Source organism: Clytia hemisphaerica, unplaced genomic scaffold (assembly GCF_902728285.1).
Source record: "Clytia hemisphaerica strain Z4C2 unplaced genomic scaffold, Clytia hemisphaerica genome assembly, whole genome shotgun sequence".
In the NCBI taxonomy this organism is placed as follows: Eukaryota; Metazoa; Cnidaria; class Hydrozoa; order Leptothecata; family Clytiidae; genus Clytia; species Clytia hemisphaerica.
This window is the reverse complement of record NW_027103595.1, coordinates 1,457,194-1,482,735: the sequence shown is the minus strand read 5'-3', so window position 1 is coordinate 1,482,735 and position 25,542 is coordinate 1,457,194. Positions and strand designations below refer to the sequence as shown.

The 25,542-nt window shown below is 34.4% G+C and overlaps 1 protein-coding gene and 1 long non-coding RNA gene across 2 annotated transcripts in view; one reads left to right on the top strand and one right to left on the bottom strand.

Moving 5' to 3' along the window:
* Nucleotides 1-1,959, top strand: part of LOC136801656 (mutS protein homolog 5-like) — a 63,438-nt gene extending 61,479 nt beyond the window's left edge. Inside the window, exon 9 of the mRNA XM_067058300.1 lies at nt 1,468-1,959. Coding sequence (XP_066914401.1) covers nt 1,468-1,714 — 247 coding nt within the window. The 3' untranslated portion in view covers nt 1,715-1,959. The remainder of the gene's footprint in view (nt 1-1,467) is intronic.
* Nucleotides 1-25,542, bottom strand: part of LOC136801658 (uncharacterized) — a 67,829-nt gene that overhangs the window by 20,529 nt on the left and 21,758 nt on the right. The gene's annotated exons all lie outside the window — the stretch shown is intronic.

Sequence of the window (25,542 nt, the reverse complement as noted above, 5' to 3'; positions counted from 1 at the left end):
ATTAAAGTAGTGACAAGAATGGGAATATGTTATAGTTCTTATATCCCCTCGTGTGATTTCATGTGGACCCTGTTTGAAAAGGGTGCATGAATTATGCGGAGAAAATGATTACCTGAGACGTCTTATTTTGTTAGGATCTGAACAAAAAGCTAACCTAGAATGTTTGAAGATTGAAATAGTGACACTAATGGGAACATGTTGCGGTTCTTATATCCTCTCGTGTAATTTCATGTAGCCCTGTTTGTTGATTTTTCGATAGGTCAATTCTAAATGCAATTTTCGGTTTTGGCAAAAGCAACATAAGTCATGCTTGGGTTCTTTGAAGGCTCTTTTCAGATTCTTATTGAACATTTTTGCTGATAGGACTCGTTTACCAGCACTAGAGACATCGTAAATTGATTCATCCGAATTGCGGTGATTTTGAAGCTGGTAATCGAGTCCAGAACATGTCTGCAAAGAAGTTGCTCCCCTCCTGATAAACCATATGTTTAGGGATTTAAAGACAATGATTCAAAATCGAGTATGGTCCTTTTCTACGGCTCTACGCTAAATTTGTTAATTTGTTTTTTTTTGTCGTTTGTCAATTGTAAGATTGTCTGTTCGTCGATTTGTCAGTTTTGGCTTTTTGAATTTGTAATCATTTTTGATGATTTTTAGTTTTTTCGCCGTGATAATTTGTCGATTTGCCACTTTTGTCCTTGTCTCGCTGAGTTGGTGATATGATTTCTTTTTTCGTGATCTGAAGGTTTTTACTTTTGGCTCAACATGCGATTTTTCTCATTTTTTAATTTTTTTTAGATATAGTATACTGGTTGTTTCACCAGTTTTGTCAGGAAGTAGAGGATTTTATGATGGTTGTAGCACCCTGCTCAATTGGTTAAAATACTTTTACAGAATTTGTTGTTATGTTAAAAAGTTAGAATACGTTTTAATATTACATCCCTGTCTCACAGCCCCGGTGGAACTTCTTTTCACAGTGGGGTTGAAAATCTTTATCCACATCGCAACAGGAATAAAAATTCTATTGTTACAAGAACAAAAATTCAATGGCAACAGCAGTGAGGTAGGGGGTCCCACCGGGTCTGTGACACAGAGATGTAATATTTAATGCATCGACGGTTTCATTGTCAAGAGGACGACATTTAAATCCCCTTTTTAACAGGAATGTAGAGGGTTCAACAGCTGAGAAAAAGGTGATCAGGAAGTCTAGATTGTTTACTAAACCTCCATGTCACAAACCCTTCAAGACCCCAACTTCACATTGGAAAGTCTGTTCCCTGTTAGGAAAAATATTCGACAGTCAAAGTCTGTTGAGGAATATTAGGTAATGGTTTTGAAGTCTCTAATAAAAGAATATAAATCCCTCACCAATTGTTGCACAGCTTCAAGCTCTGAATCACGATGACTACTTCTCTTTATTGTAATTTTTTAAAGAAATTTGAATTGATTTATCATTCTTTTTTCCAGATTCAATGGTTTTTGGCAAGAACCTGAACCGACAACTATGGATACCATCTTAGAATATTGCCAAGATGCAATTGATTATGTAATCACCATGGTTACAATGCTGACTCAAAACGCGACTGTTGCTTTCAGCTGGTTCTGGAAGCAACCAGAGCCAACCGCATACGAAAAATTTACGATTTTTTGGGAACAAGTTTTCATATGTATTGCAACGAACCTTCAAATGCTGGCAAACCAAATAGCCGCCTAAATGGTGGTTTAAACCAAGGACAGCACGTATTCTCAACCAACTCATGCATTTATATACTTTTTTATATATATTTTTTAATATCTTTGTAATAAAAATTGCCTGTTTAGGATTATAGCTCTTTTTAAAGGCATAGGTTACAAAAGTTGCAAAGGTTGAATGTATGTTATGTTTTTCGGACATTGATCGAAAAACATTATTTTTCAATATTTTCTTTGGCTTGAACTGGCTTTTTAAAGTTTGGGTATTTCAATTTGATTTCTAACAAATTAACACCATCTTAAAGTATGAATGCTTTAGTTTTTACAATCTAAAATGACAATTGCATCGTATTTCAAAAACGCCCTCATTAGATCATAATTCAAATTGAAATATCTTAGCCTAAGAAAACCAGTCCTGCTCAATTTTTTTTGCGCGACGTTGATTGTGACGGCTTTCCAGATCTGAGAAATCTCAATTGCATACTGAAAATCAAATCGTAGACGCCCTCAATATTCAGAATTTAAATTGAATTATCTCAGCTCTGGAGAGCCTTTTACATTTTTACTTCACTTTTAATGGATAATTGATGAAAATAAAACTTTTCATTGCATATAGTCGATCTTTAACCTTTGTAACCTATACTGAAAAATTGAGCTCCAAAGCTAAACAGGACTAGAAAAATAAAAATTTATATGTCAATCTTATTTCTGGTAAAACATTTCCAATCCAAGAGAAACGAATAGTCATGCGATGATTTTTACCTAACTGACTTTAGGGTACCTAACTGACTTTAAATCCAATAAGACACCCACGTTTTCGTTTTTTTATAAGAATGGTGTTTTTCATTTCATCATGGATATTCTTAACTTTTTGGAAAAAATCATCCTAAAATATTCTTACGGTATTCTTAGGTTAGGATCGAAACTAAATTTAACAAAAAATGCACATCTGAAACATAGAATGGTATTTTTGTGAAGGTACTAAACCTTACTAGGTAATTGGTAACTATCACTGACATATTTTTTCTCGTTCCCTTACGCAAATCCTATTTCAGCAAACAACACCCACCACCCTTATGTTCCCTCCCTCTGACATGATGAATTAACAGACTAGTTTGCTAGTCTACAGAATTCTGAAACTTCAGAAAAGGGTGCGCAATAAGAGTTAGAAGTACTTCCAAACTTCTTTTCTTGATATTAGTTGATGTTAAATTTCTTGGAATTTTATAAAGCAAAAATTGTCTGGCCAAGCGTTTCATACACAGCATATCATGGACATCTCTAAAACACCCCCACAATATTCAGGCATATTCATTATTCACTGGCCATACAAAATCTATTCAGAAAGTGCTTAAAACCTAACAGAGCAAATCCATCTGAATTGGAGGGTCATTTGACCTGGCTTTCATATTTTTTTGAATTGTCTTCGATATTCAATTAAAAAATGGTTCAAATGGTTTTAGTGTGATGGTATGATTAAAAGGTATTTTAGAGAGTATTTGTAAAAAATTTTAGGTGTAATGGCAGACGTGATCATAGACTCTACTGAGAGGATCTCTATACTTTATACACATTTTTTATGGGAGCATCCAAATTTTGAGAGGCCTTAGGATGTTCTTAACTTTTTGAGCTGAAAGCCTAAAAATGTTTTTAACATGTTCTTGTTTTCACCATTTGTGAGTACTTTCGTCCATTTGGTTAATAAATTGGCCATTTCAGAGTCTGCAAAGCCTTAAAATGTTCTTAACTTGTTCTTAATATTTTGGCTATCGAAGCCTTATGTTCTTATATAGTTTGTTCTTATAAAAACGTGTACAATATTTAAACCTCCTACTATTACAATTGGATTTTTAGCCCATCAGCTACGACCCTAGATATTGACATTTCGGCTTCGGTGTTGATGGTGTTTTCATATCCTTAGACTCCTTAGACAGCCTAGAGTTATGAAATTAGCCGGGTGGGTTGGTCAAATCGCGGTACAGTATATGGCCCCAAAAACGGAGACGGCCCCCAAAACGGAGGTTTTCATTAAAATGAAGATTCTGACTTGTAGATTTATCAGAAATAAACGATTTTTGTTTATTTTGAAAGAATGATGGTTATACTTAAAAATGAGCATGTTTTTGCTGGTTTGAGGCAGATTCAAAATAACATATTTGCGTCTAAAGGAAATATGTTAACACCAAAATTAGATAAAAATTGCATATAACTCACTCTAGCTCCTTGGATATTGAAAATAAGTTATGAAAACGGGGTATAGGAAACTTTATACACCTAATACCGTTCAGAAAATACAAATACATCTGTGACTTTAGAGGCTGGGTAAAGGATATAGCATCTTGAAGGTCAACCAGTATTTTGGAGCCCTAGAATCAGCATTGACAAAACCGAAAATTCTAAATATGAGAAAAAGCAAAAAATCTTGGAATTTTATTCCTATCACCTTGAGTTAATAGTTTATAACAAACAATTAACATTATATATAAAATTTTCCGCTGAATCAGCAAAAACGGCAAATTCTGTCATTTTTTTGCAAAATATAGGAGAAAAATATCTTTAAAGCTTTAAATTTTCAGTTTCAGTTAAGCTTTTTTTCTAAAATTTTCACAGCTTATTCCATACATGAATGGAACTATTTCCAAAAGAGATTTGTTTTCAAAAACTTGATTAAGACGTTGTTAAATCAAAATTGTCATTTTGAAAATTTCTAAATTTTAGTTTGGACTTTGCAATATCGAAAATCTTTAAATATTTCATAAAAATCATAAATTTTACATCCATCGGGTCGTAAATTTAAGGGGAAACACAAATATGTTCATAGTTTTTCCCCCTGTTACCACTGGGCTTAATAATTTGATTTTAACTACACCTCCGTTTTGGGGGCCACAAACCTGCATTTTGACAACCAGGGGTATACTGTAAAAATTTTATCAAATCAATTTATGCCCAAAATCTAGATTTGAGAGAAATTTCAAATTTGATCGCCGTTTTGGGGGCCACATACTGTACACGTTTTTTTATTTTTAACTTAAGAAACACACTTTTAAGAAACATGAGGCTCAAAATGCCTAAAAAATAAGAAACATCTAAGAAACATGCTGAGGCTGAGAATGAGAAAATAACATATTTTTTAATTCGTTTTTTTTTAAGAACCTTCCAATCAAAACAAATAGTTTAGAAACATGTAAGAAACATTTAAGGCTAAAAAGGCCGCCAATTTCTTAAGAAACATTGAGGCTGCTTGGTAAAACTAGTTTCTTAAAAAAAACGTGTAGCTTAATGTGATTTTCAGGGTCAAATGTAGTGTTTGTTGGTCAAAAAATGTTGTAAAATTTTAATGGCTTTTCGGGATCGGGCAAACTTGTTCAGGCCATAACTTTTGATGGCCCTATTATTTGATTAAAAAGTGCTTTTTACTTCAAATTTGGAAAAAAAACATTTTTTGGTGGATTAAATCATGATTTGATTTGTTTTTCAAAATTTGACTTTCGGGACCCTTGGCCGGCCCCATAAGGCCGACTTGGACCAAAAAATTTTTGAGCACCATTATTTAATGGATATTGTGTGACCACAAGAGATACAAACGTTTTTGACGTATAAGGTACACCATAGAACAATGCACCCCCTTCTCATAAACCTATTAGGATTATTCAGCCAGATTTATTTCCCAGATTTTTTATGGCTGGGATTTGAATTCAATTGTTTTCAAGTCAGTAAACTCAGTAGGGATGGGGAAAATAGCATAATATTTTGCAGTGAGGATTGGTTTATTCGGTTAATTTCAGTGAGGACAAAAATTGGGAGATAATTATAACCCGCGTCGTTTCCACACATACGCCAGATTGAAAATAAAACTCATCCCCAGATTGCTCAAATATATGTTACTTTTTCTTGCATGAGAAAGACAAATAGAATATATGACACAATGAATTTTTTCTTTTCAGAAAATCTTTTGAAAATAAAAAAATCAGAATATGGACTCCCGTCAAGCAATCATAACCATGTTCCTGTTAAATTTTCTCTTGGGTGTATCAAACGGAGTTAAAGAGAAACTAATACCCAATTTTGAGCCAAAACCAGATAAAAATGGCAAGAGCACGTATGTAAATTTAAAGAATTACCTTGTTGATTCATCTAACACGAATAAAAAAGTTTCAGTAGACCAGGGTTTGATTGAGCAAAGTTTGAAAACATTTCTTGACAAGCATGGTGATGGATCTTATGGCGTGTTTGAGGGCTTAACAAAAGGTGGCGAACTTAAAAGTTGGATTGCCGGTATAGTTTCTGCGTCTTCAAATGTAGCTGGCGGCTTGGAAAAGATATCTTCTTCTTTTGCTGTGGTAAGCCCAGTAGCAGGTGTAGCCTCGTGGATTTTTGGTCTTATAGGCTCGATTAAACAAACAAAAGAACATAAAGCTTTCGTTGAAGATATTCACAAGAACTTCCAACTGCTTAGTAAAAGAATCAACTCACAATATGAGGAGCTTAAAAATTATGTCGATGAAAGTGTCATTGCAATCGATCATGAGCGCTTATATGGGGAACTAAGTCAAATGCAAGGAAATCTTGCAGATTGTCTCTTGCATAAAGAAGGATTTTGGAGAAAGAATTGTATAAATTATCGATGCAGCGATGTCAAGTCCAGTTTCAAGAAGTTTGCTCTCTTTGCTGATAAACTTAATTTAATTGAAAAACAAAAAACAATGGAATTAAGTGATTGGGAAACAAAAGCTAGTTTGGCATACAAAAATAAAAAGGACTCTTCATGGTCCACACAAGAAATTGTGCGTGTTTTTGCTAATCTTCGAATGTTTCATAATTATGTATTGAGTGTTTTAGGTTACTGTGAAGCTCAGCGAGCGCTCAGAAGAGACGGAAAAAAATTAAGCAGTGGTTATGATGGCTCGACAACTTATTTCGGAAGTAAAATAAGTTCAGAATTGAACGACTGGAGTGTAAGAGATGAAGTATACATGTATCTTGTAAACAGCATGCATTTGATATATCACGCACACAAATCGGATCCCGAATTGATCGATGTAGGTTGGACAAAGCAGGAGACGAAGAAAGGCTGGTTTTCCTGCTTCAAATGTGGACCAAAACGTGCAAGAAAGGTACAATGCCGTTATCAAATGAATTCTCATTTCCGAGAATTTCGCGACGTTGAATATACCGAATATGCCAACAGTATGGATGAAAAGCGAGCCCGGGCGAGATGCATCAACGGAATGGATAATGAGAAATTAAAATACGATCATGATCTCGATGAGAAAGTGGTCAGAAGCTATATAAAAATAGATGAAATTGACAAATTCCTCAAAAATGTTTTTAAGGGACCGTTGATTTTTAAGAAGAAAGATAATTCAGGTGCAATAATGTCGATCAAGAATTGATCACATCAAATCTGGTATCTTTTTCTCCATATTTTGTTCTAACCGAAAATTTCACATAGGGACATCGAGAGACAGAGATATGATATACAATATATAAAGTCCTTGCAGTACACGATTTATTCATAAGAATATATTTTTTAAAGAAATTCACCATTAAATTGGCCAAAAAAAATAAGAATACGCTAAGAATGTCATCATGGAATTTGGCTGCTGCACCTTAGAATGCCACATTTAAAACAATTTCAATTGGAAATTGCTTATTATTCCCCAGCAATACTTAAGGTTTTACAAAAAAAGCCAAATCTCGGTTTGAGGTATGTTTTACATGTTAGATTTAGGCTTAGTTTGGATCATAGCATAAGAATACCGTAAGAATATTTCAGAATGATTTTCCCCAAAAAGTTAAAAATATCCATGATGGAATGAAAAAAAAAAAGCAATTCTTATAAACAAAACGTGTAAACCATCTTGTTTAAAATCGGCATTGTGTAGTATTTATATCATCATGGTACACGCTTTTTTTTTTATAAGAATGGTGTTTTTTCATTTCATCATGGATATTCTTAACTTTTTGGCAAAAATCATCCATAAATATTCTTACAGTATTCTTAGGTTAAGGTCGAAATTGGCAATCTACAGGTTAAAATGCATTAAAAATGCCATTCTTAGGTTCAGTTGCTAAATTCCATGATGGTGATATTCTTACCATATTCTTAATTTTTTGGCCATTTTCATCATGGACATTCTTATAAAGTGTATTCTAATAAATCGTGGAATCGATACACAATATTTTTATAAACAGCTCCAATTTTCGAGTTAGGGTGGCTTCAGTTGCTTAGCATTCTCATAGTTCATATTCTGAAAAAATTGCTTTGAGCACCTCTGATATCATACTATTATCAGGTTATCATTGGGTCAAGGGCTATTTGTCGTTCTTTATATTCTAGCAAGCTAGACAACTAATTCAAACATAGTATAAATAAAGCAAAAAGTAATGGAGGGAACAAATTTTAGTCGTCTAGAAACCTTTAAGCAAGCCAAAAGATGCGGAAAAATCCGTCAATTTTAATATTTTTATCAACTTGTATTATATAATAATAAACACCAAAAAAATTATTTATCATTAGGATTACTTATTTTCATTTTCATCAGGATTTATTCTAGGGAAATTTCAATCATTGTTTACATTTTCATTTTCATAGCTAGTCTAACATTTAGATTTTTGATGACATCATCATATTTTGGTGTATAGGCTACATGAGGTAACTAGTCTAGGTTCTTGCATGTCTTCAATGGTCATCATTTAAGTCAAGTTCAGACTTTGAATTTTCAAACATTTTTCACAATGCTTTATGCTGGCAGGCTGGTAGGTTTTGCTTTTTTGCTTTTTATTTTTGCCTTTCACTCTTTCCAGCTGGCAGCCATTTTGTTTTCGCAGCATACTCCAGGCGGCCATTTTGTTTTTCATGCATGCTAAGGTCAAGTGGACTTATATTTTCAGATCAAACATTTTTCATTAATTATTTTCAAATTAAGCTATCAATTGTCAAGCATATCTATCTTGTACATTTTGTTCAATTAAAATATTTATTAGTCATATATTTTCATTTTCAGTTTGAACATCACTCATATATGTTACAAAAACTGTCGTCTGAACCATTGACCCCTATAAGTGAATATTGCAATTGTGTTTTTCCCCGCTTTAAAAAATTTTCTAGAAAAAATATATGGATTTATATGTTAAAAACTTTTCGTTTTGAGAGTTTGTTGTCCTTTCGTGCGCCAATTTCTTAACGGAAGCACCCCCGTCCGAGAACAACTTTCTTTTGTTTTCAGAAAAAACCCTTTGTTTTCTCGCTACGCAAGTTTCTGCGTAGCTAGCCGGGGATATCGGATTCTTCCAGTTTATACGAACTAAATAACATAACAATAATCGTTTTATCATATAACGCATGTACTACTGTACAGGAACGAACGAACGACTCCAGTCTACCTTATTTATGAAATTTGTCGTTCTTTGACTATTTTGACTATTTTTAGTAAATTTATGATTCGTTAGAATCGCTTTAAAAAACCTGAGTGTTATTCTATAATATAATAAAGGAAAAACATAAAAAAAAACTGACGTCAATTGATGCTTTTATTTGACATCACCAAATATCTACTTTTATAAAAAAAGAATTTTGGATGCAGTATTCTAACACGGCGGATGCATTTGTTCGGTGGATATCAAACCAAAGCGGTTCAAAGGTCAACATAACATCCATCCACGTATGTTGTATAAACATAGATAGACCTGACTTAACACTAAAACAGCAAAGGACTCAAACCTGTAGGTAAATCAAGTTTCAGCCTGTAAATTTAAGCTCAAAATTTTACAAAAAATAAAAAAGTCTCAGATATAAGAAGTTCTAAATTTTTTTATTTTGGTGTAGGTTAATTAATCTTTGATAACAGAATGTTTGTAAAGATTGACTCAGACTCTCCCACTCGACACCTATGAAGCTATAAAACTTTTGAATTGATAGTCAATCGATTGATTCCAATATTGCAATATTCAATAGGTAATCAAACTCATTCTAAAATCTTGAATATCCATGATAACAGGTCAATATATCCTGGCAACTTTATTGTTGAAAACTAGAAAAACGTTCACAACGTCCATTTAACGTTAGATCAACGTTAAAACAACGTTGTGTGCCAGCTGGGAAAGAGACTCCACTGTCATCATTGTATTGTTAAGCTTGAGAGGCATGAAAAATTGTAAATGTTAGAAATCAAAAGTATTGCTGTGACGTCAGAAATCATAAAATATTTGACGTCAATCAAGAAAATCAACATTCATAAATTTGTTAGAGATCCAAAATTCATCTTATCTTTACAAGCAAAGAACACGAAGTGACTTTTTGAGGATTTCGAGATTACACAATAAAAAGGTATGAAATATAAAGCTTTGAAGAAGACAACCCTGTCTCACAGCCCCGGTGGATTTTTTTTACTCAGTGGGGATAAAGATTCCTATTGAAATGGAGATAGAAGATTGTTCCAAGGTTAAAAAATTCAGTGAAAATGGTTTTAAAGTGAAATTTTTAAACATTGAATTTAGATTGGGGATGAAATAAAAGTTAATTTCCAAGTGGGGCTGAAATTCTAAGGTATTTTCCAACCGGGGACGAAATTTTTGTTAATCTTTCCAGTGGGGTTGGGCTCCGAGCGGGTCTGTGACACAGGGTTATAAGAAATGTTTATTTCTCTATATTCTTGATTGAATTGTTAACCCCTGTGTCACATAGCCGGTAGAAATTCTTCCCACAGTAAGAATGAAAGATTCTATCGAAAACCCAACGGGGATACAAATTCTATTGCTCCATGCCCAAAAAATCAAGTTGTATTAAAATCATAAAAATTCAGTGGCAATGGTTTTGAAGTGCAGTTTTTTTCCATTGAATTTCTATGTGCTTTAAATCAAACTCAATTTACCGGTGCGGCTGAAATTCTATTGTATTTTTCCCATCTGGGAAATCGCTTTTTTGGAAGAAATTAAAGCCATTTCGGAATTCGTGAATAATTTTATTTGCTGTCTTAAGAAATGACTTTGATGTTTTCACTTTTCATCCCAAGTTTCACCTTTTCCATTGTAGGAAATAATGTTTGGTATGTAGAATATGGTTACAGTTCAATACTATCATCAAACCATCTTAAGTTTCAAGAAGTGTGGACTTACCATGTGTGCTGCTCTTTTGAGTGAAATAGAGGCTTCCATTCAAGAATTTTTTTCAGAGAAACTTTTTGCTTCGGAAGCTGCTATCTTGCTCAAAAGTCTTTTACCAAATTAATAAATAAAACCAAAATTTTCCAGAAAGGAAGGTGATGAATCTTGGTTCAGAAGTTTTTTATGAAAACATCTTAGGAAACGATTCGTCATCCATCTTGAAGGTGCAAATTTCAACTGACTGTTTTTTGACGAAAAAAGTACATATTTGTGCCTTGATCTGTATAAAATTTTCAAATCCTTTGTAGATTTAATTTGAGGCAACGGGCCTGCATCATGTATGTCAAAATAGTGTTCTTTGTATTTTCGACAGGTCCGGTTTGTCAACATTAAGGTTTGAATTGTATCTTCATTGGGGAAGTCGCAAATTCTTGAAGAAGTTTGATATCTAGCTTCTTCAAGACTTTCTTCATCTTTAAAAAAAAAGTTGAAAAACTTTATTCTTTAAGATTAAAAGAAACTTCAAAAGAAATGCTTCAATTAATTCAAGAAGGTAGTGCGTGCCTTTTGATTCCACAGCCGAGTGAGGTAGGGAATTAAGTCAGAGATTTTATTTCAGGAAATCTCTTGTACTTGCTCGGCGGTGAAAATACATAAATCTATATCAAATTTAACATAAAAACCCAATATTTTCCAGAAAGAAAGATGATCAATCTTAGCTCAGAAGTTTCTAAGAAAACATCTTCGAGCAATGTTTCATCGTCTATCTTGAAGGCGCAAAGGTGGAAAGGTGCAAAATTCTATGTTAACTTAAATTTCCCGATGAATGTGTCTGAAAGAATTTTGCTATTATAATAAACAGCGTGAATTTTGCGTGATGGCATGGATAGAGGTGTCACTAGTAAGTAAGTCTGCGACTGCAGTCAGAGGTGACCCGAAGGCTCCTGTTTCGATAGCTAACTACCCGAAGGTAGGTGAGAGCGCCACTCTTTCTCCTTGGATTGCTCCATTTACTCTACATCCTTCTCTTAACTGAGCATCAAGTAGAGAGACACCAAGTACCATTTTTGAAATCTTTGGTATGACCCGGCTGAACCAATGAAGTATAAGCCCGAAGGGCTAGAAGTCAATCTCCTTGGTAGGATTTGAAGCCAACAAATCCTACCAAAGTTGCGCGGCCTTGAGCGTCTCGCCTGGTTTTTACACAAATAACAGATTGAAACTAAAATTTACCGCTAAATTTCGAAAAAAATATCAATCGTAAACAAAGGAATTGCTAGATTCAATCTGTCGTCAAAAGTGCGGCGCATTTTTTAAGGCTTCACTTTTTCTTGCCTGAGAAAGGTTAGAGATTGAACTCTAGCCCTTCGGGCTTTAAACTCAATGGGCTGAACCCGCAACCTTACACACCGTAGCCGGATGCTCTACCACTGCACTACGGTCGTGCCGCTTGGGAAGCCTCTCAAAATCAGTAGCGTTGTAACAGGGGGCAGTGTCCCCCCTCCAGCGACCTGCACAGAAATATAAAAAGCTCTAAAATACTACTAATTTCAAAAGATGAGCTGGTGTTTTTATAAGATACTTCAATAATTGGTCATTTGAAGTAACAAAAATGACAAGTTCTTTAGAAAAAATAACAAAATTGTTTTATTACTGGTTAAAGACCAACCAAATCGAATAAGAGCTTGTAAAAACTCCATCTCGTCCCAATTTCGGCGTCCCTTTGCTTTTTTATACCTTAGAAGTAGCAGTTTTCGGCCAAAAATCTTCTAAAAAGGCATAACAGAGATGGCAAATGATTTTCATTCACCTACTGTGTTATCACTTTGATTCTTTAATTATTCTCGCTTTTCCACTGTAGTTCAGTTTACCGGAGGTTTGCTCATGTTTATCATTCTCAGCATTACTATCCACGTGCATTATTATGTACACCAAAACTTGATTCTAGGGGATCAAAAGCATCAATGCAGAGACAGATGATATTTTCTCATCTGGTTGTCTTTGCCTGTCGCTTTTTGAGGCCTAAGATGAGAACATATATATGTTTAGAACGTCTTCTTATCTCAGTGTCGTGTGTTGATTTTGTCGTTTTGCCACTTTTGTCCTTGTCGCGTTGAGTTTGTGTGTGATATGATTTTTCTTGGTTTGAGTATTTTGACTTTTAGCTTAACATACGTTGTTTCTGAGTTTTAGTTGTTTTTTTTTCAGATATAAATGTCATTCAAAGGAGGCATCTACCCTTTATGAGAAATGCTTCATTTAAAATTCCGGAGAGTGTTCCATCTCCACCTCCTTTGAATGATATAAAAATCTACCCTATCATCAGTGCATTTTCTTGAAAAATGCTGGACCTTTTTCAGGCAAGATGTGGTCAGATTTTCAAATTTTTACACCCTTAGAGTGCAATCTTTATCATTTTTGCTCATTTCGACTCGTACTCAGTTCGAGAAAAGAGATGCATGCACGGTATGTCATTTAGCTTAGGTATATAAAAATATATAAAAGTATATAAAAGTTTAAAAGTTACTTTGTGCGAGCAATATGTATTTAACACCTTCAAGTGAGATGGAGGCTTTCAATCAAGAATTTTTTCAGTAAAACTTTTATTGAAAAATTCAAGCTTGCTTGACGGGGGATATTCATAAACCTATATGAAAGGTGACATACAAAAGGAAATTTTCCAAAAAGTAAGGTAGTGAAACTTAGTTCAGAAGTTCCTTTGAAAACTCCTTAAGAGCATGTTTTCGTCGTCTACATTGACGGGGACATAAAACTCCGTCGACTGTTTCACTCATTTCCTTGTGGATCAGCTGAATCACCCATGGATCAGCTGGATTTTCACCCATTACGACGCTTTTTCCGAGCTTTTCGGTGAATTTTGACATCTACCTGATGGGGGTAAAGAGTCACGCTGCTTTGTAAAAGTGAAGTCTTCATTAAAAATGGCTGTCTATCTGTTTCGAATCAGATGTACGTCCATTAAAAAGGACTGGCTGAGCTTTCTAAAGGACGGATTTTATCTTGTTTTTTTCTTCGAAGAATATCAAAGGCAATTTTGAATTCGCGAATAATGTTCATTCCCGTGTTCCGTTATGGCTTTGATTCTTCGATATCTCATTTTTTCCTGTAAAAACTTATTTTGTACGTAGTATTATTTGGAGTAAGTTCGATACTATCCTCAATCTCTCGTATCTTAAAATTTCAAGTTTGAGCGTACTACGCATGTGCAACATTCTAGATTCAAGAGATTCAATAAAAATTTCAAAGTCACTTTGTGTAAATCATATGCGCTACTCCTTCTAGTGAGATGGAGGCTTTCACTCAAGAATTTTTTCAGTAAAACTTTGATTGACAATCTCCTAGCTTGCTTGGCGGGGGATTTTTATAAACTTATATCAGCAAAGGTGACACACAAAATGAAATTGATGAACTAGTGAAATTATTGAACCACTGAAAGCTACGGAAGAACTTGCCCTTTTCTTTCAAGATGATTTCTAGGCCATCTTGGAGAGACATCGCAAGTTGCTCCGAAGTTGTTTTTAATAAGTCTTATGTTGCGCGACTTCGTTTAAATTTAGTTTGTGGGCCGTATAAAACTAGAGAAAACTTGAACATTTTCTTTAAAGCTGACCTTGTTCATTTATATAATCAATGTTGCAGGTTGTTCACCACTTGTTGCTTATCCAGTGTAACCGTAAATAAAGCGAAAACAATATTTTTAAGAAAAGTTTTACCAAAGATGTTAGAACTATATATACAACCCTTTTTAAGAAGGTACATCCACATACCAAGTGAATCACAGCCGTGGGAATCGAACCCGAACCTCACGGAAGGGGCTCTTTTGGAAATTTTTTGTACATGGGAGGATGGAGGATATATTGGATATTTTGACCATGGGTAAAGATATATCTGCAAAATTTGCCTTGTTTTTGAATGTTCGGGGGCTCAATTGATGCTTCTCTGGGGGGTGAGGTCTGTTGTCCGAGGGGTCAAAATTCATAATATCCGGGATGGGTAAATTTCCAAAAAACTTTTATATCCTCCACCTCCTCGGTATTAAATTTTTTTCTAGAAGAGCCCAAGGCAAGGTTCATAACCACTGCACTACATAAACATTTATAAAATGTAACATACAATATGGAACTTTTCCTGAAAGAAAGGCGTTGAATCTCAGGTAGGAAGTTTCTATAAAAACTTCTTGAAGCTGTAATTCATCAACTAACTTGAAGGTGTTAAGGTTCAATATCATTCCGTTTGCTAACTAAACTGTATTTGAAAGTAATTTACTTAAATTTGGCGTGATCAAGATATCGGTGAGATTCTGGATGTTTTTTGGCTATAGCAAATAGCATATATATGTTTAAAACGTCTTTTTGTCTCAATAATACTACTTTTGTCCTTGTCGCGTTGAGTTTGTGTGTGATATGATTTTTCTTGGTTTGTATGTTTTGACTTTTAGCTTAAACATGAGTTGTTTCTGAATTTTAATTGTTTTTTTCAGATACAAATGTCATTCAAAGAAGGTATCTACCCTTTATGAGAATGCTCCATTTGAAATTTCGGAGAGTGTTCCATTTCCACCTCCTTTGAATGATATAAAAATCTATCCTATCGGTGTTCAAATTTTACACCCTTAGAGTACAATCTTTCTCATTTTTGCTCATTTCGACTTGTACAGTACACTTTGGGAAGTTCGAAAAAGTAACCCTAAGGGATGCACGCACACGCACGGTAGGTCATTTAGCTTAGGTGTATAAAAACATATAAAAGTATACTAGACGGTTCCCGTCGTCGCAAACGCCGGTTAACAGTTTCGCTTGCACATCAAAAGCCTTTAAAATACTATAATGTGGGTTAATGCCTGACATCGTTTTGGCTTAAAATGCCGAACACAATAATAAAAATTATACTTCTAAACTTTCTACATTGGTCAAAATTTTGTGTCTGTATAAGCCACGATGATATGTCTTTTTAAGATAACGGAAGCTTGTGTTCAATAAAATGCCATAGTGACCCTGTCAAAATTATCGAGGGTACCCGTCGTTGCAGACGCCCAAAGGCGTCTGAGGTGGTGAGAGGGTTGCTTCTAGGAAAGAAAAAAGCCTTAGTTGTGAAGGAGAGGCTCGCGCTTTGCGATTGAGCACTGAAGGTTTTCCCGTTTGTTGGCTTCACATGCGGACAGCTTAAGACCGGCGCATATGCAATGCAACCAACATTGAAACCTTTTTAAATAATGTTAGAAGTTTAATCATCAAACAACAATGTTGGATTTTGTTGCGTGTGCTGATATAAAATAATTCGAAATCGTGCCCCAAAAATGCCACACCTTTTTATTTGAAACTTTGTGACGTCGCCGTACATTTTCATGAAATTGACGTCAGAACTTCTTTCGTTTACAAATAGCAGTGTAGAGTCTTCTCTAATCCGAGTTTTCTACGCTTGTCAAACTTAGCGCGAGACTTTTTGTATCGAAGGTGGATAGGTTTTCCAGCCGCGGCGTTCAAATTTTAGAAACCTTAACATATGTTACTGGGCTAGCGTTACAGACATTTTTCATAAACTCATTTAGTATAGTAAGATAAAAATTTAAAAGTCACTTTGTGCGAACAATATGTATTTAACAATAACACCTTCAAGTGAGATGGAGGCTTTCAATCAAAAAATTTTTCAGTATAAAAACTTTTATTGAAAAATTCCTAGCTTGCTTGACGGGGGATATTCATAAACCTATATGAAAGATGACATACAAAAGGAAATTTTCCAAAAAGTAAGGTAGTGAAACTTAGTTCAAAAGTTCCTTTGAAAACTCCTTAGAGCATGTTTTCGTCATCTATATTGACGGGGACATAAAACTCCGTCGACTGTTTCACTCATTTCGTTGTGGATCAGCTGGATCACCCATTACGGCGCTTTCTCTCCCTAATTGAAGATGATGAAACTTTTTACGGACGTTTCATATGCAAATTTTTAGTAGGAACTTTGTCATCTTTCTTTGTGGTGAAAAATTTCGCTGGCTCACTTTCTGGAGATGATGCATAAATTTATACTAAAGTTGAATCGTAAAATGAAACTTTTCCTGAAAGGAAGGTGGTGAATCTCGGCTCAAAAGTTTAATTTCAAAACTACTTGGGTATCAATTTCGTCATCTATCTTAACGGCGATGAAGAGTTTTGTTAACTAAAGTTTGATATCCACCATATACTTTCTTCTTTGTAAGTGTTCCCACGCCATAAAACACTCCCTTCTCACAGACCCGGTGATAATTTATCAGCCAGTGAGGGTAAGAATAACAGACCAATAATCAATGGGGTTTGATATTCACATATTCCTTATGGCTGAAGACTTGGCTTTGATTGTTTTCTAGCTAGAAGATTCAGTGGGGATGGACAAAAAAACACAATATTTTGCATTGAAAATTTGCTTATCTGGTTATTTTCAGGCAGGGACAAACATTAGAGTATAATTTTTCACTGGGGACGATATTTTTGCCAACTTTTCCAGTGGGAAGGGTTCACAGTGGGTCTGAGAGAATGGGGCCCGGGGGGGGGGGGTACTTCGGCATATGGAGGGTACAGTATGTGCTGCCCTTAAGTGTACCTTTTTGGATTTCCAAAGTCCCGGTAAAGGTCGGAAAAATCAGAAAATCAAATCTCAGTCCCACTAAGGGTAGGTGTTTGAAAAAAGAAGACTATCGGCAGCAGTAAGTAAAGCTTACTGTGAAAAACATAATTTGTATCAAAACCTGAACACATGACGGCGCTCTCTCTCCCTAATTGAAGATGATGAAATTTTTACAGACATTTCATATGTAAAATAATGTTCATTCCCGTGTTCAATTATGGCTTTGATTCTTCGATATCTCATTCTTTCAAGTTAAAACTTATTTTGTACGCAGTATTATTTGGAGTAAGTTCGATACTATCCTCAATCTATCGTATCTTAAAATTTCAAGTTTGAGCGTACTACGCATGTGCAACATTCTAGATTCAAGAGATTTAATAAAAATTTCAAAGTAACTTTGTGTGAACCATATGTGCTACTCCTTCTAGTGAGATGGAGGCTTTCACTCAAGAATTTTTTCAGTAAAACTTTGATTGATATACTCCTAGCTTGCTTGACGGAGGATATTCATAAACCTATATCAGCAAAGGTGACATACAAAATGAAATTGATGAACTAGTGAAACTGATGAATTCTTGAGATATTTTGACCATGGGTAAAGATATATCTGCACAATTTGCCTTGTTTTTGAGGCAAACTTACCCTGATTAGGGGTGATTTTGAATGTTCGGGGGCTCAATTGATGCTTCTCTGAGGGGGTGAGGTCTGTTTGTCCGAGGGGTCAAAATTCATAATATCTGGGGTGGGTAAATTTCCAAAAAATGTTTTATCCACCACCCCTCCCCCCCCCTCGATATTCAATTTGTTTTCTGGAAAAGCCCAAGACAAGGTTCATAACCACTGCACTACATAAACATTTATAAAATGTAACATTCAAAACGAAACTTTTCCTGAAAGAAAGGCGTTGAATCTCAGGTAGGAAGTTTCTATAAAAACTTCTTGAAGCTGTAATTCATCAACTAACTTGAAGGTGTTAAGGTTCAATATCATTCCGTTTGCTAACTAAACTGTATTTGAAAGTAATTTACTTAAATTTGGCGTGATCAAGATATCGGCGACATTCTGGCTGTTTTTTGGCTATAGCAAATAGTGCGATGAAAACATTTTGAAATTTTCGTGATCTTTGATGGGAGTAGAATATTTAATTTTCGTGTTCCCACTGACATTTAGTTTTCAAAGGCACAGTTCGAAGCACGAGTCACACAACACAAGAAACGCATACTTATCATTCTCAAACCCTATTACAGCCTGCGGTTATCAAAGCTTGATTTTCGGCGATCAAAAGCATCGATGCACAAGGTCAGATGATTTTTTTATTGGAATCTCTGCATGTTGCTTTTGATGCCTTAAGTTGACAACATGACTGACTGACTTTCAATTCACGCAATCACGCAATATATTTTTTTTCTTCAAAATTCACGCAATTTGTTTTTTTCAAAATTCACGCAATTTGTTTTCGAAATTTGCACAATTATTTGCACAATTCTGTTCACGCAACGGTCCAATTCATGCATTCGCGTGGCTTTTTAAAACTTTTCACGCATTCGCACAGGTGAAAAAGGCTTTCAATCTTTAAGTTGAATAATTCACATAAATGAGCGCAAACTGGTCAGTCAGCGTTGATTAGGTAAAAAGAGTTTTATAAATCATATTTGTATGATATCTTTATGAAATTAGTTTGGTTTAACTAGGATGCAATTCATCCTTGATTTACTTAGAATTTGTAGAACGATTTGTAAGTAACCAGCCTAACGAGAGTATATCATGTCATATAAAAATATATGTTATTCAAAAGTTTATCTCTCCACGAGAGATGCCTCATTTCAAAAGTTTGGAGTGAGATAGAGATATAATCATGGAGGTATAAAGAAACAGGAGAAGTATGCTATTGTAACCAAGCTCGCCCTACGATTAAAAAAATTACGGTGTATGCATGCTCATAATCTCATATATCGTGCATTCTTAATGAGCTCTTTTATCCATAGGTGAAATCCTATTGGCTCATTTAAGCTTTAGAAATTAGATGAGACGAGATTCATTGTTTCTGACATCAGTGTAAGAAAATATTTGGACTAAAAAAAGGCCTGTAAACTTGGCAATCCTTCATCAAATGATAAGATTTTTCGATCAATGTTTTCCTTAAGGTGAACTCTATTGCTTGATACTTTCCTCCAAAATCCTCCAGCGATTTTATGTCTACACATTGAGTCTGAAATCGTGTGTGCTTATAAAGAACTTTTCATTTTCTGACTTGAGAAAATATATTTTTGAAACAAAATTGAACGGATAGCGAAATGGAACATAAACTTGCTTCGTGGACGAATTTTTATCTAATTTTCGTATATTAAAAGGCGAGAATCTTCAATACTGATTATTAGAATGTTCATAGCAAACTTGAGTTCTACTAAAAAGTCTTATTTCATCGGGCGAGCTTAGAATTTCTTTTGATACATTTTATAAAAGAAATCAAAAGATATTAACGACCAATTACCGACGCATTCAACTCCTGTTTTTCTTTTTACCTCTATGATATAATTAAGGGCTCTGACCATAGTCGGAAAATTGATTTTAGTATTTGAACATAAAAGTTATGTTTTAAGTTCTTTTACACTTTCAACAAAGAATTACCTTTATAAATTGCTTTTTAATCAAATCCCCTCAGAGTAATTAAGAATTTAATTGCAGAAATGACGCTATGAACTTTAAAAAGCCATTTTTGGATTCTGCTCCCTGACTATTACACTTACACATTGTTAATGACAATACAAAAGTTATTGATTCAAGTGATAATTGGTCCTCTCTCTTATTCAAAGAAGCTTTATATATCAAACGCCTCAAGCCAGTTCTAAACAATGGCTTGAAAGCGTCTAGGGATTTGTATCTTTTTTGAATGAACTTTTTACGATTTTTTACGATTTTTTACAATTTTAATTACTGTAATTATTCTCTACTTTTTTAACATAAGATGCAGATTTGTGAATTTCAATTTTATTTCTCCTGAAAGATGTGTTAGATGTACACGAAATATAGAATTTTTAACAACAACATTTATCGTCATTTTTCTAATTAAGATTATGATGGTGAAATTTTTCGGATAATCCTTCGTCTTATTTTACTTTAAATTGTCAGCTGGTCATGGTTACTATTACACTGTCCACAAAGAATTGAACTATTTTAAATTTTGCGGAAAATTTTTCTAAAAAGATGTGTCAAAAGTTATGACTGTTTTTTTAAGCAAAATCCAGATGAAAAATTGATGAAAAACCACTATTTTGAAGATTTCGAGACAAAGAAGCATTTACAAAAATTTTCCGCAAAAATTTTTATTGTTCGGTAAAAGATACACCATCTACTGCGAAAAAATTTTCATAATGTTTTTTCTTCGCCGAAGCTAAGCTCTTCAAAGTTGAAATATTCTTCCTCGCAAAAGTCTTCATTTTCTTCTTCATCAAATCTTTTCATTGCAATTTTTGAATTTTCAGATTCAGGAATAGTTTGTCTAACAGAAAACGTATAACATGCCATAGTTTTGTTGGTTACATCAGTCAGAAAATACATTTTAAACACGGCAATTATGAAAAATTCACTATGGTCAGAGCCCTTAAGAAATTGTCCCGTAAAAGATCTTGCTTAAATTAAGCTCTAGGTAGCTTGCTTGAATTTGAAAACAATCAATCTAAACACAGTCAACTTAAAAAAAAGTTAACTCTTCCAGAATTGAAGGGAATAAATTCCAGCCCGCAGAAAATTGGAAACTTCTAGCAAGGTTTTGACAAGTGCTCATAATCATAGTTATCTACTTGGTAAAGGGGAAAAAGATCTGAAAGAAACATCTTCTACATATACTAAAAATCTAATTTTCTATCCAGTTGATATAATATCATCTTCTACATCGTTTTCAGGCTTATGATATCATACCATGAATTTAAAACTGTGACATCAATCATAAAATCATGAAAAAATATTTGACGTCAAACAAAAAAATTTAACAATCTAACAAACATTTTAAAAACACAATCTTGATTAAAGAGCACAAATTACTTATTCAGGTAAGATTTTACCTTACTAGGAACACAATGAAGAAGAAACTTATTTTGGAGTTTTGACACTAACAATTAACAGGTATGAATATGAAACATTGCTTTTTACATAAAGTTTTTTCGTCTTTGAAGAAAATTTGCATTATTATTTCACTCTGTCGTAAATCACGTGTGATAACAAGTGTTCAATATCATCGTTACAAGGTCACATGGTGTAACAAATTTTGAACTGATCTAACTGCTAAAAAGCTACGGAGGAACTTGCACTTTTTCTTTCAAGATGATTTCTAGGCCATCGTGATGAGACTTTGCAAGTTGCTCCGAAGTTGTTTCTAGTAAGTTTTATGTCCAGCGATTTCGTTTGAATTTAGTTTTTGAGCCGTATACTGGTATATAGATTGCAAATTTATTTGGGCTGACGTTGAGGTTTATTTAAATAGTTGATGTTGAAGTTGTAACTGTCGACCCTTTATGATAAGAATGATGGCTTCCATCAAAATGATGAATCTTATTTCAGATGTTTCCTATAGAAATTTTATTTATAGCACAGGCAAGGTCAAACAGTTGTGGGTGTTTTAACAGCCTCTGCTTCTACTAAGTAAAAGATATTTTAATATCCTATGACTTTTGAGCCTTCGAGAAAGGTAGGGAATTACAATCAAGACATTTTATCTTGGTAAATCTCTTGTACTTTGTAAGCTCTAGCTTGCTTGGAGGTGAAAATACAAATCGCTATCAAAATTAAATTATAAAAACGAACTTATTAAGGAAGAAAGAAGACGAAGAGTCCTCCATGGAACTTGAGGGAACCAAAGCTCTCCCAGAAGATTTCAATAGGAGTTTTTATCCCCGCTGAGGAAAAAAGTTCCTCCGGGGCTGTGAGATAGGGATGTATTTAAATGAATAACAAGATGGTTTGAGATTTTAAGTGTACCTGTGCTTATACTTGGGAAATCGTGATTTCCCAAAGAATTTTTATCAACTGACGAGTCTCTTTCAGGACATTCCATCTTAAAATTTCAAAATCTAAACTCTTTTCAGCCTGAGCGGACCACGAAAGGTTCCACTTATTTTTTTTTCAAAGTCTCTGAGAAGTCCGTTGGACTTGTCGAAGGAGAGTTATATGTCAGGAATGAAATGACAATGCAAATCTGTTTGTTATAAAGTTTAAGACTTCCTTAAACTTGAATTTTATATTAGTTTTGATTAATAAATAATCTTAACGTTAAACAAATTTTTCAAAAGTACTCGATGGCTGAATCTACAACGATAGAAAATTATCAAATTAGTTCTCCTGGATTTTCGCTGCGAATTATATATCAATAGTACTAAGATGTACTAAGATTATAGCTCTAACAGGTGATCGAAAGCATTATTGGCCACATCAGATGAATTCATTCAGACAAGTGACCAATAACGCTTTTAAAACCCGATGAGAAATTTACTCTATATCATAAGATAAGCGTAGTGCAGTGGTAGAACATCCGGCTACAGTGCTCAAGATTGTGGTTTCAACCCTCAACTGGGTCATACCAAAGATTCCCTAAATGGTACTTGATGCCTCTTTGTATGATGCTCAGTAATTAAGAGAAGGATCAAGGCTAAATGAAATCATCCAGGGAGAAAGAGTGGCGCCCTCCCCTACCTTCGGGTAGATAGCTATCAAAAGAAGAGCCTCCGGGTCGCCTCCGACTGCAGTCAGATTCCTTATCTGATTAGATGACTTTAGAAGCTGAAAGTAACATTTTTGATGATAGCTGGATGATTTTTTTTCATCCGTCCATCATTTTGTTGCTATTTCAGCCCTGATGCGCAGGTATTGTCAAACATTGGTTTTCTCCTAGGGGTTACCGTTAGCTGGTGTAAATGTCAACATCACTCATTTAAATTTGACACCCTTCCTTTAGAGATAGGAATAATAGGAAGGTTGGGATCACTGATTGACAAAAGATTCTTTTCCTCTGTGATCGCAAAGCGAAGAAAAATAGTTTCCATCCTTGATTCTAGCCTTCCTATCATTCCCATCTCTAGAGTGTCGAAATTAGAAGAGGGATGTCAACATTTTAGACCAACTGGTGGTATTCAACAGCCTCTAAACTCCTGGATTAAATAGAAACATCTTTCGGTGAGTCATAGGAACTCAGCAAAAAATGCTTCTATTTAATCCAGAAGTTTAGAATGTGTCATATTACTTCAAAGCCTTCCAGTGAGCTAGAGGATTACAATCAGATTTTATTCAAAAAAATCACGTTGTTTGTGGACTCTAACTTGCTAGACGGTGAAATTACATTGACCTTTATCAAAATCAACGTCAAAAAGGAAACTTTAGCGTCTTCAATTGACAAAAAAACAAAACAAAAAAGCTTCCATGGACAGCAGCATCTATTTTACAAGAGTGGTGCAAAAGGAAACTTTCCCTTTCGGAATGGGAGATGATGAATCTTAGTTCAGAAGTTTCTATGAAAGTTTATTGCAGCTGTAATTCATCAACTACCTTGAAGGTGTAAAGGCGCAAAATGCAAATGAAGCTCCACCGGCTGTATTGGCGTGATTATTTTATCTACTCCATAAAGAAGAAACTATCTATCTTCTGAATGGGAGATGATGAATCTTGGTTCAGAAGTTTCTATGAAAGTTTATTGCAGCTGTAATTCATCAACTACCTTGAAGGTGTAAAGGCGCAAAATGCAATGGAAGTTCCACCGACTGTATTGGCGTGATTATTTTATTTACTCCATAAAGAAGAAACTATCTATCTTCTGAATGGGAGATGATGAATCTTGGTTCAGAAGTAACTATGAAAGCTTATTGCAACTGTAATTCATCAACTACCTTGAAGGTGTAAAGGCGCAAAATGCAACCATGGCTGTATCCAAATGTGATCTACTTATTAAAGAGGAAGCTGTCATCGAAAACTTTTTGTAAAGCGGAAAAAGATTATTCAATCATTCCCGGGATTTATTGCTAAGTTTGTTTTTTTAACTCTCTTAACAGTGACATAAAACTCTCTTGATAGAAGATAGAACGTACTACATGTGCTATATACTCCTTTGATTGACATAGAGGCTTTCACTCAAGAAATTTCTTCAGTAAATCTCTTGTACTTTGTAAGCTCTATATTGCTTGATGGTGAAATGAAATAAAATCTATATCAAAGTTCGGAAATAAATCTTTCTGGAGCTATAAGTCCTTACGCAAAAGGTGAATTATTTTTGGTCTGTGTTATGGCTTTGATCCTTTCATTCGCATACTTATTACTCTCAACCTTTTCACCTTGGGACTGAAATTCTAAAACTTTCTCAAAATACTCCATATTTTTTCCATATTCCCCCCGAAAAGGTCCCCTACGAGGGACTGGTTTTGGTGTTTTTGCTACCCTACTTGGGACTCATGGAGGTGAAAAAAGGTACCCTGACCAGCGGTACATCCCCGTAGCCCATTTTGCCCAAGTCCCCCCCCCCCTCAGGAAATTTTCAAAAGTGTTCAGGCTTTTCTCAAAATTTTGGCAAAAATACCCAGTAAATTTTGATATAAAATGGATTATTCAGAGCCTTAGTTCTCAAAGACTAAAAAGATTCTTACTTTTCTTCAAAATTAAAGTAAGAATAAAGTGAGAATTGATTTCAAGGAAGATATTTAAGGAAGACGGCTGTTTTACGGAGCAACATTTCTTAGATTATTTTAACATTAATTTTTGGAAATTTTCCTTCTGATAAAAAGTAATCTTGATATATACCTCAAGGAATGGTAGCCCGCACTATAATATCATATTATTCAAAAGAAACAGAAAATATTAAAGGAATTTTTTTGTATTTTTGTGAAATGAAAATGTAGTCAAATAGCATCTACAGCATTTCTTCATTTTTGAGAATGTTGAAGGTACAGCATTTTATCGACAATGGCAGGCGATGAGTGGTATCTACATATAGACTTTCATTTCAAAACTCAATATGAATATTCATCATCTGCCATATGAATATTTATTTATATAATATGTTTATATTATATTATTTCAAGTTAATCGGTTACTTTTTCGAAGCGGGCTACACGACTTTTTGCGCAATGCAATTGGTTCTTTTCGCAT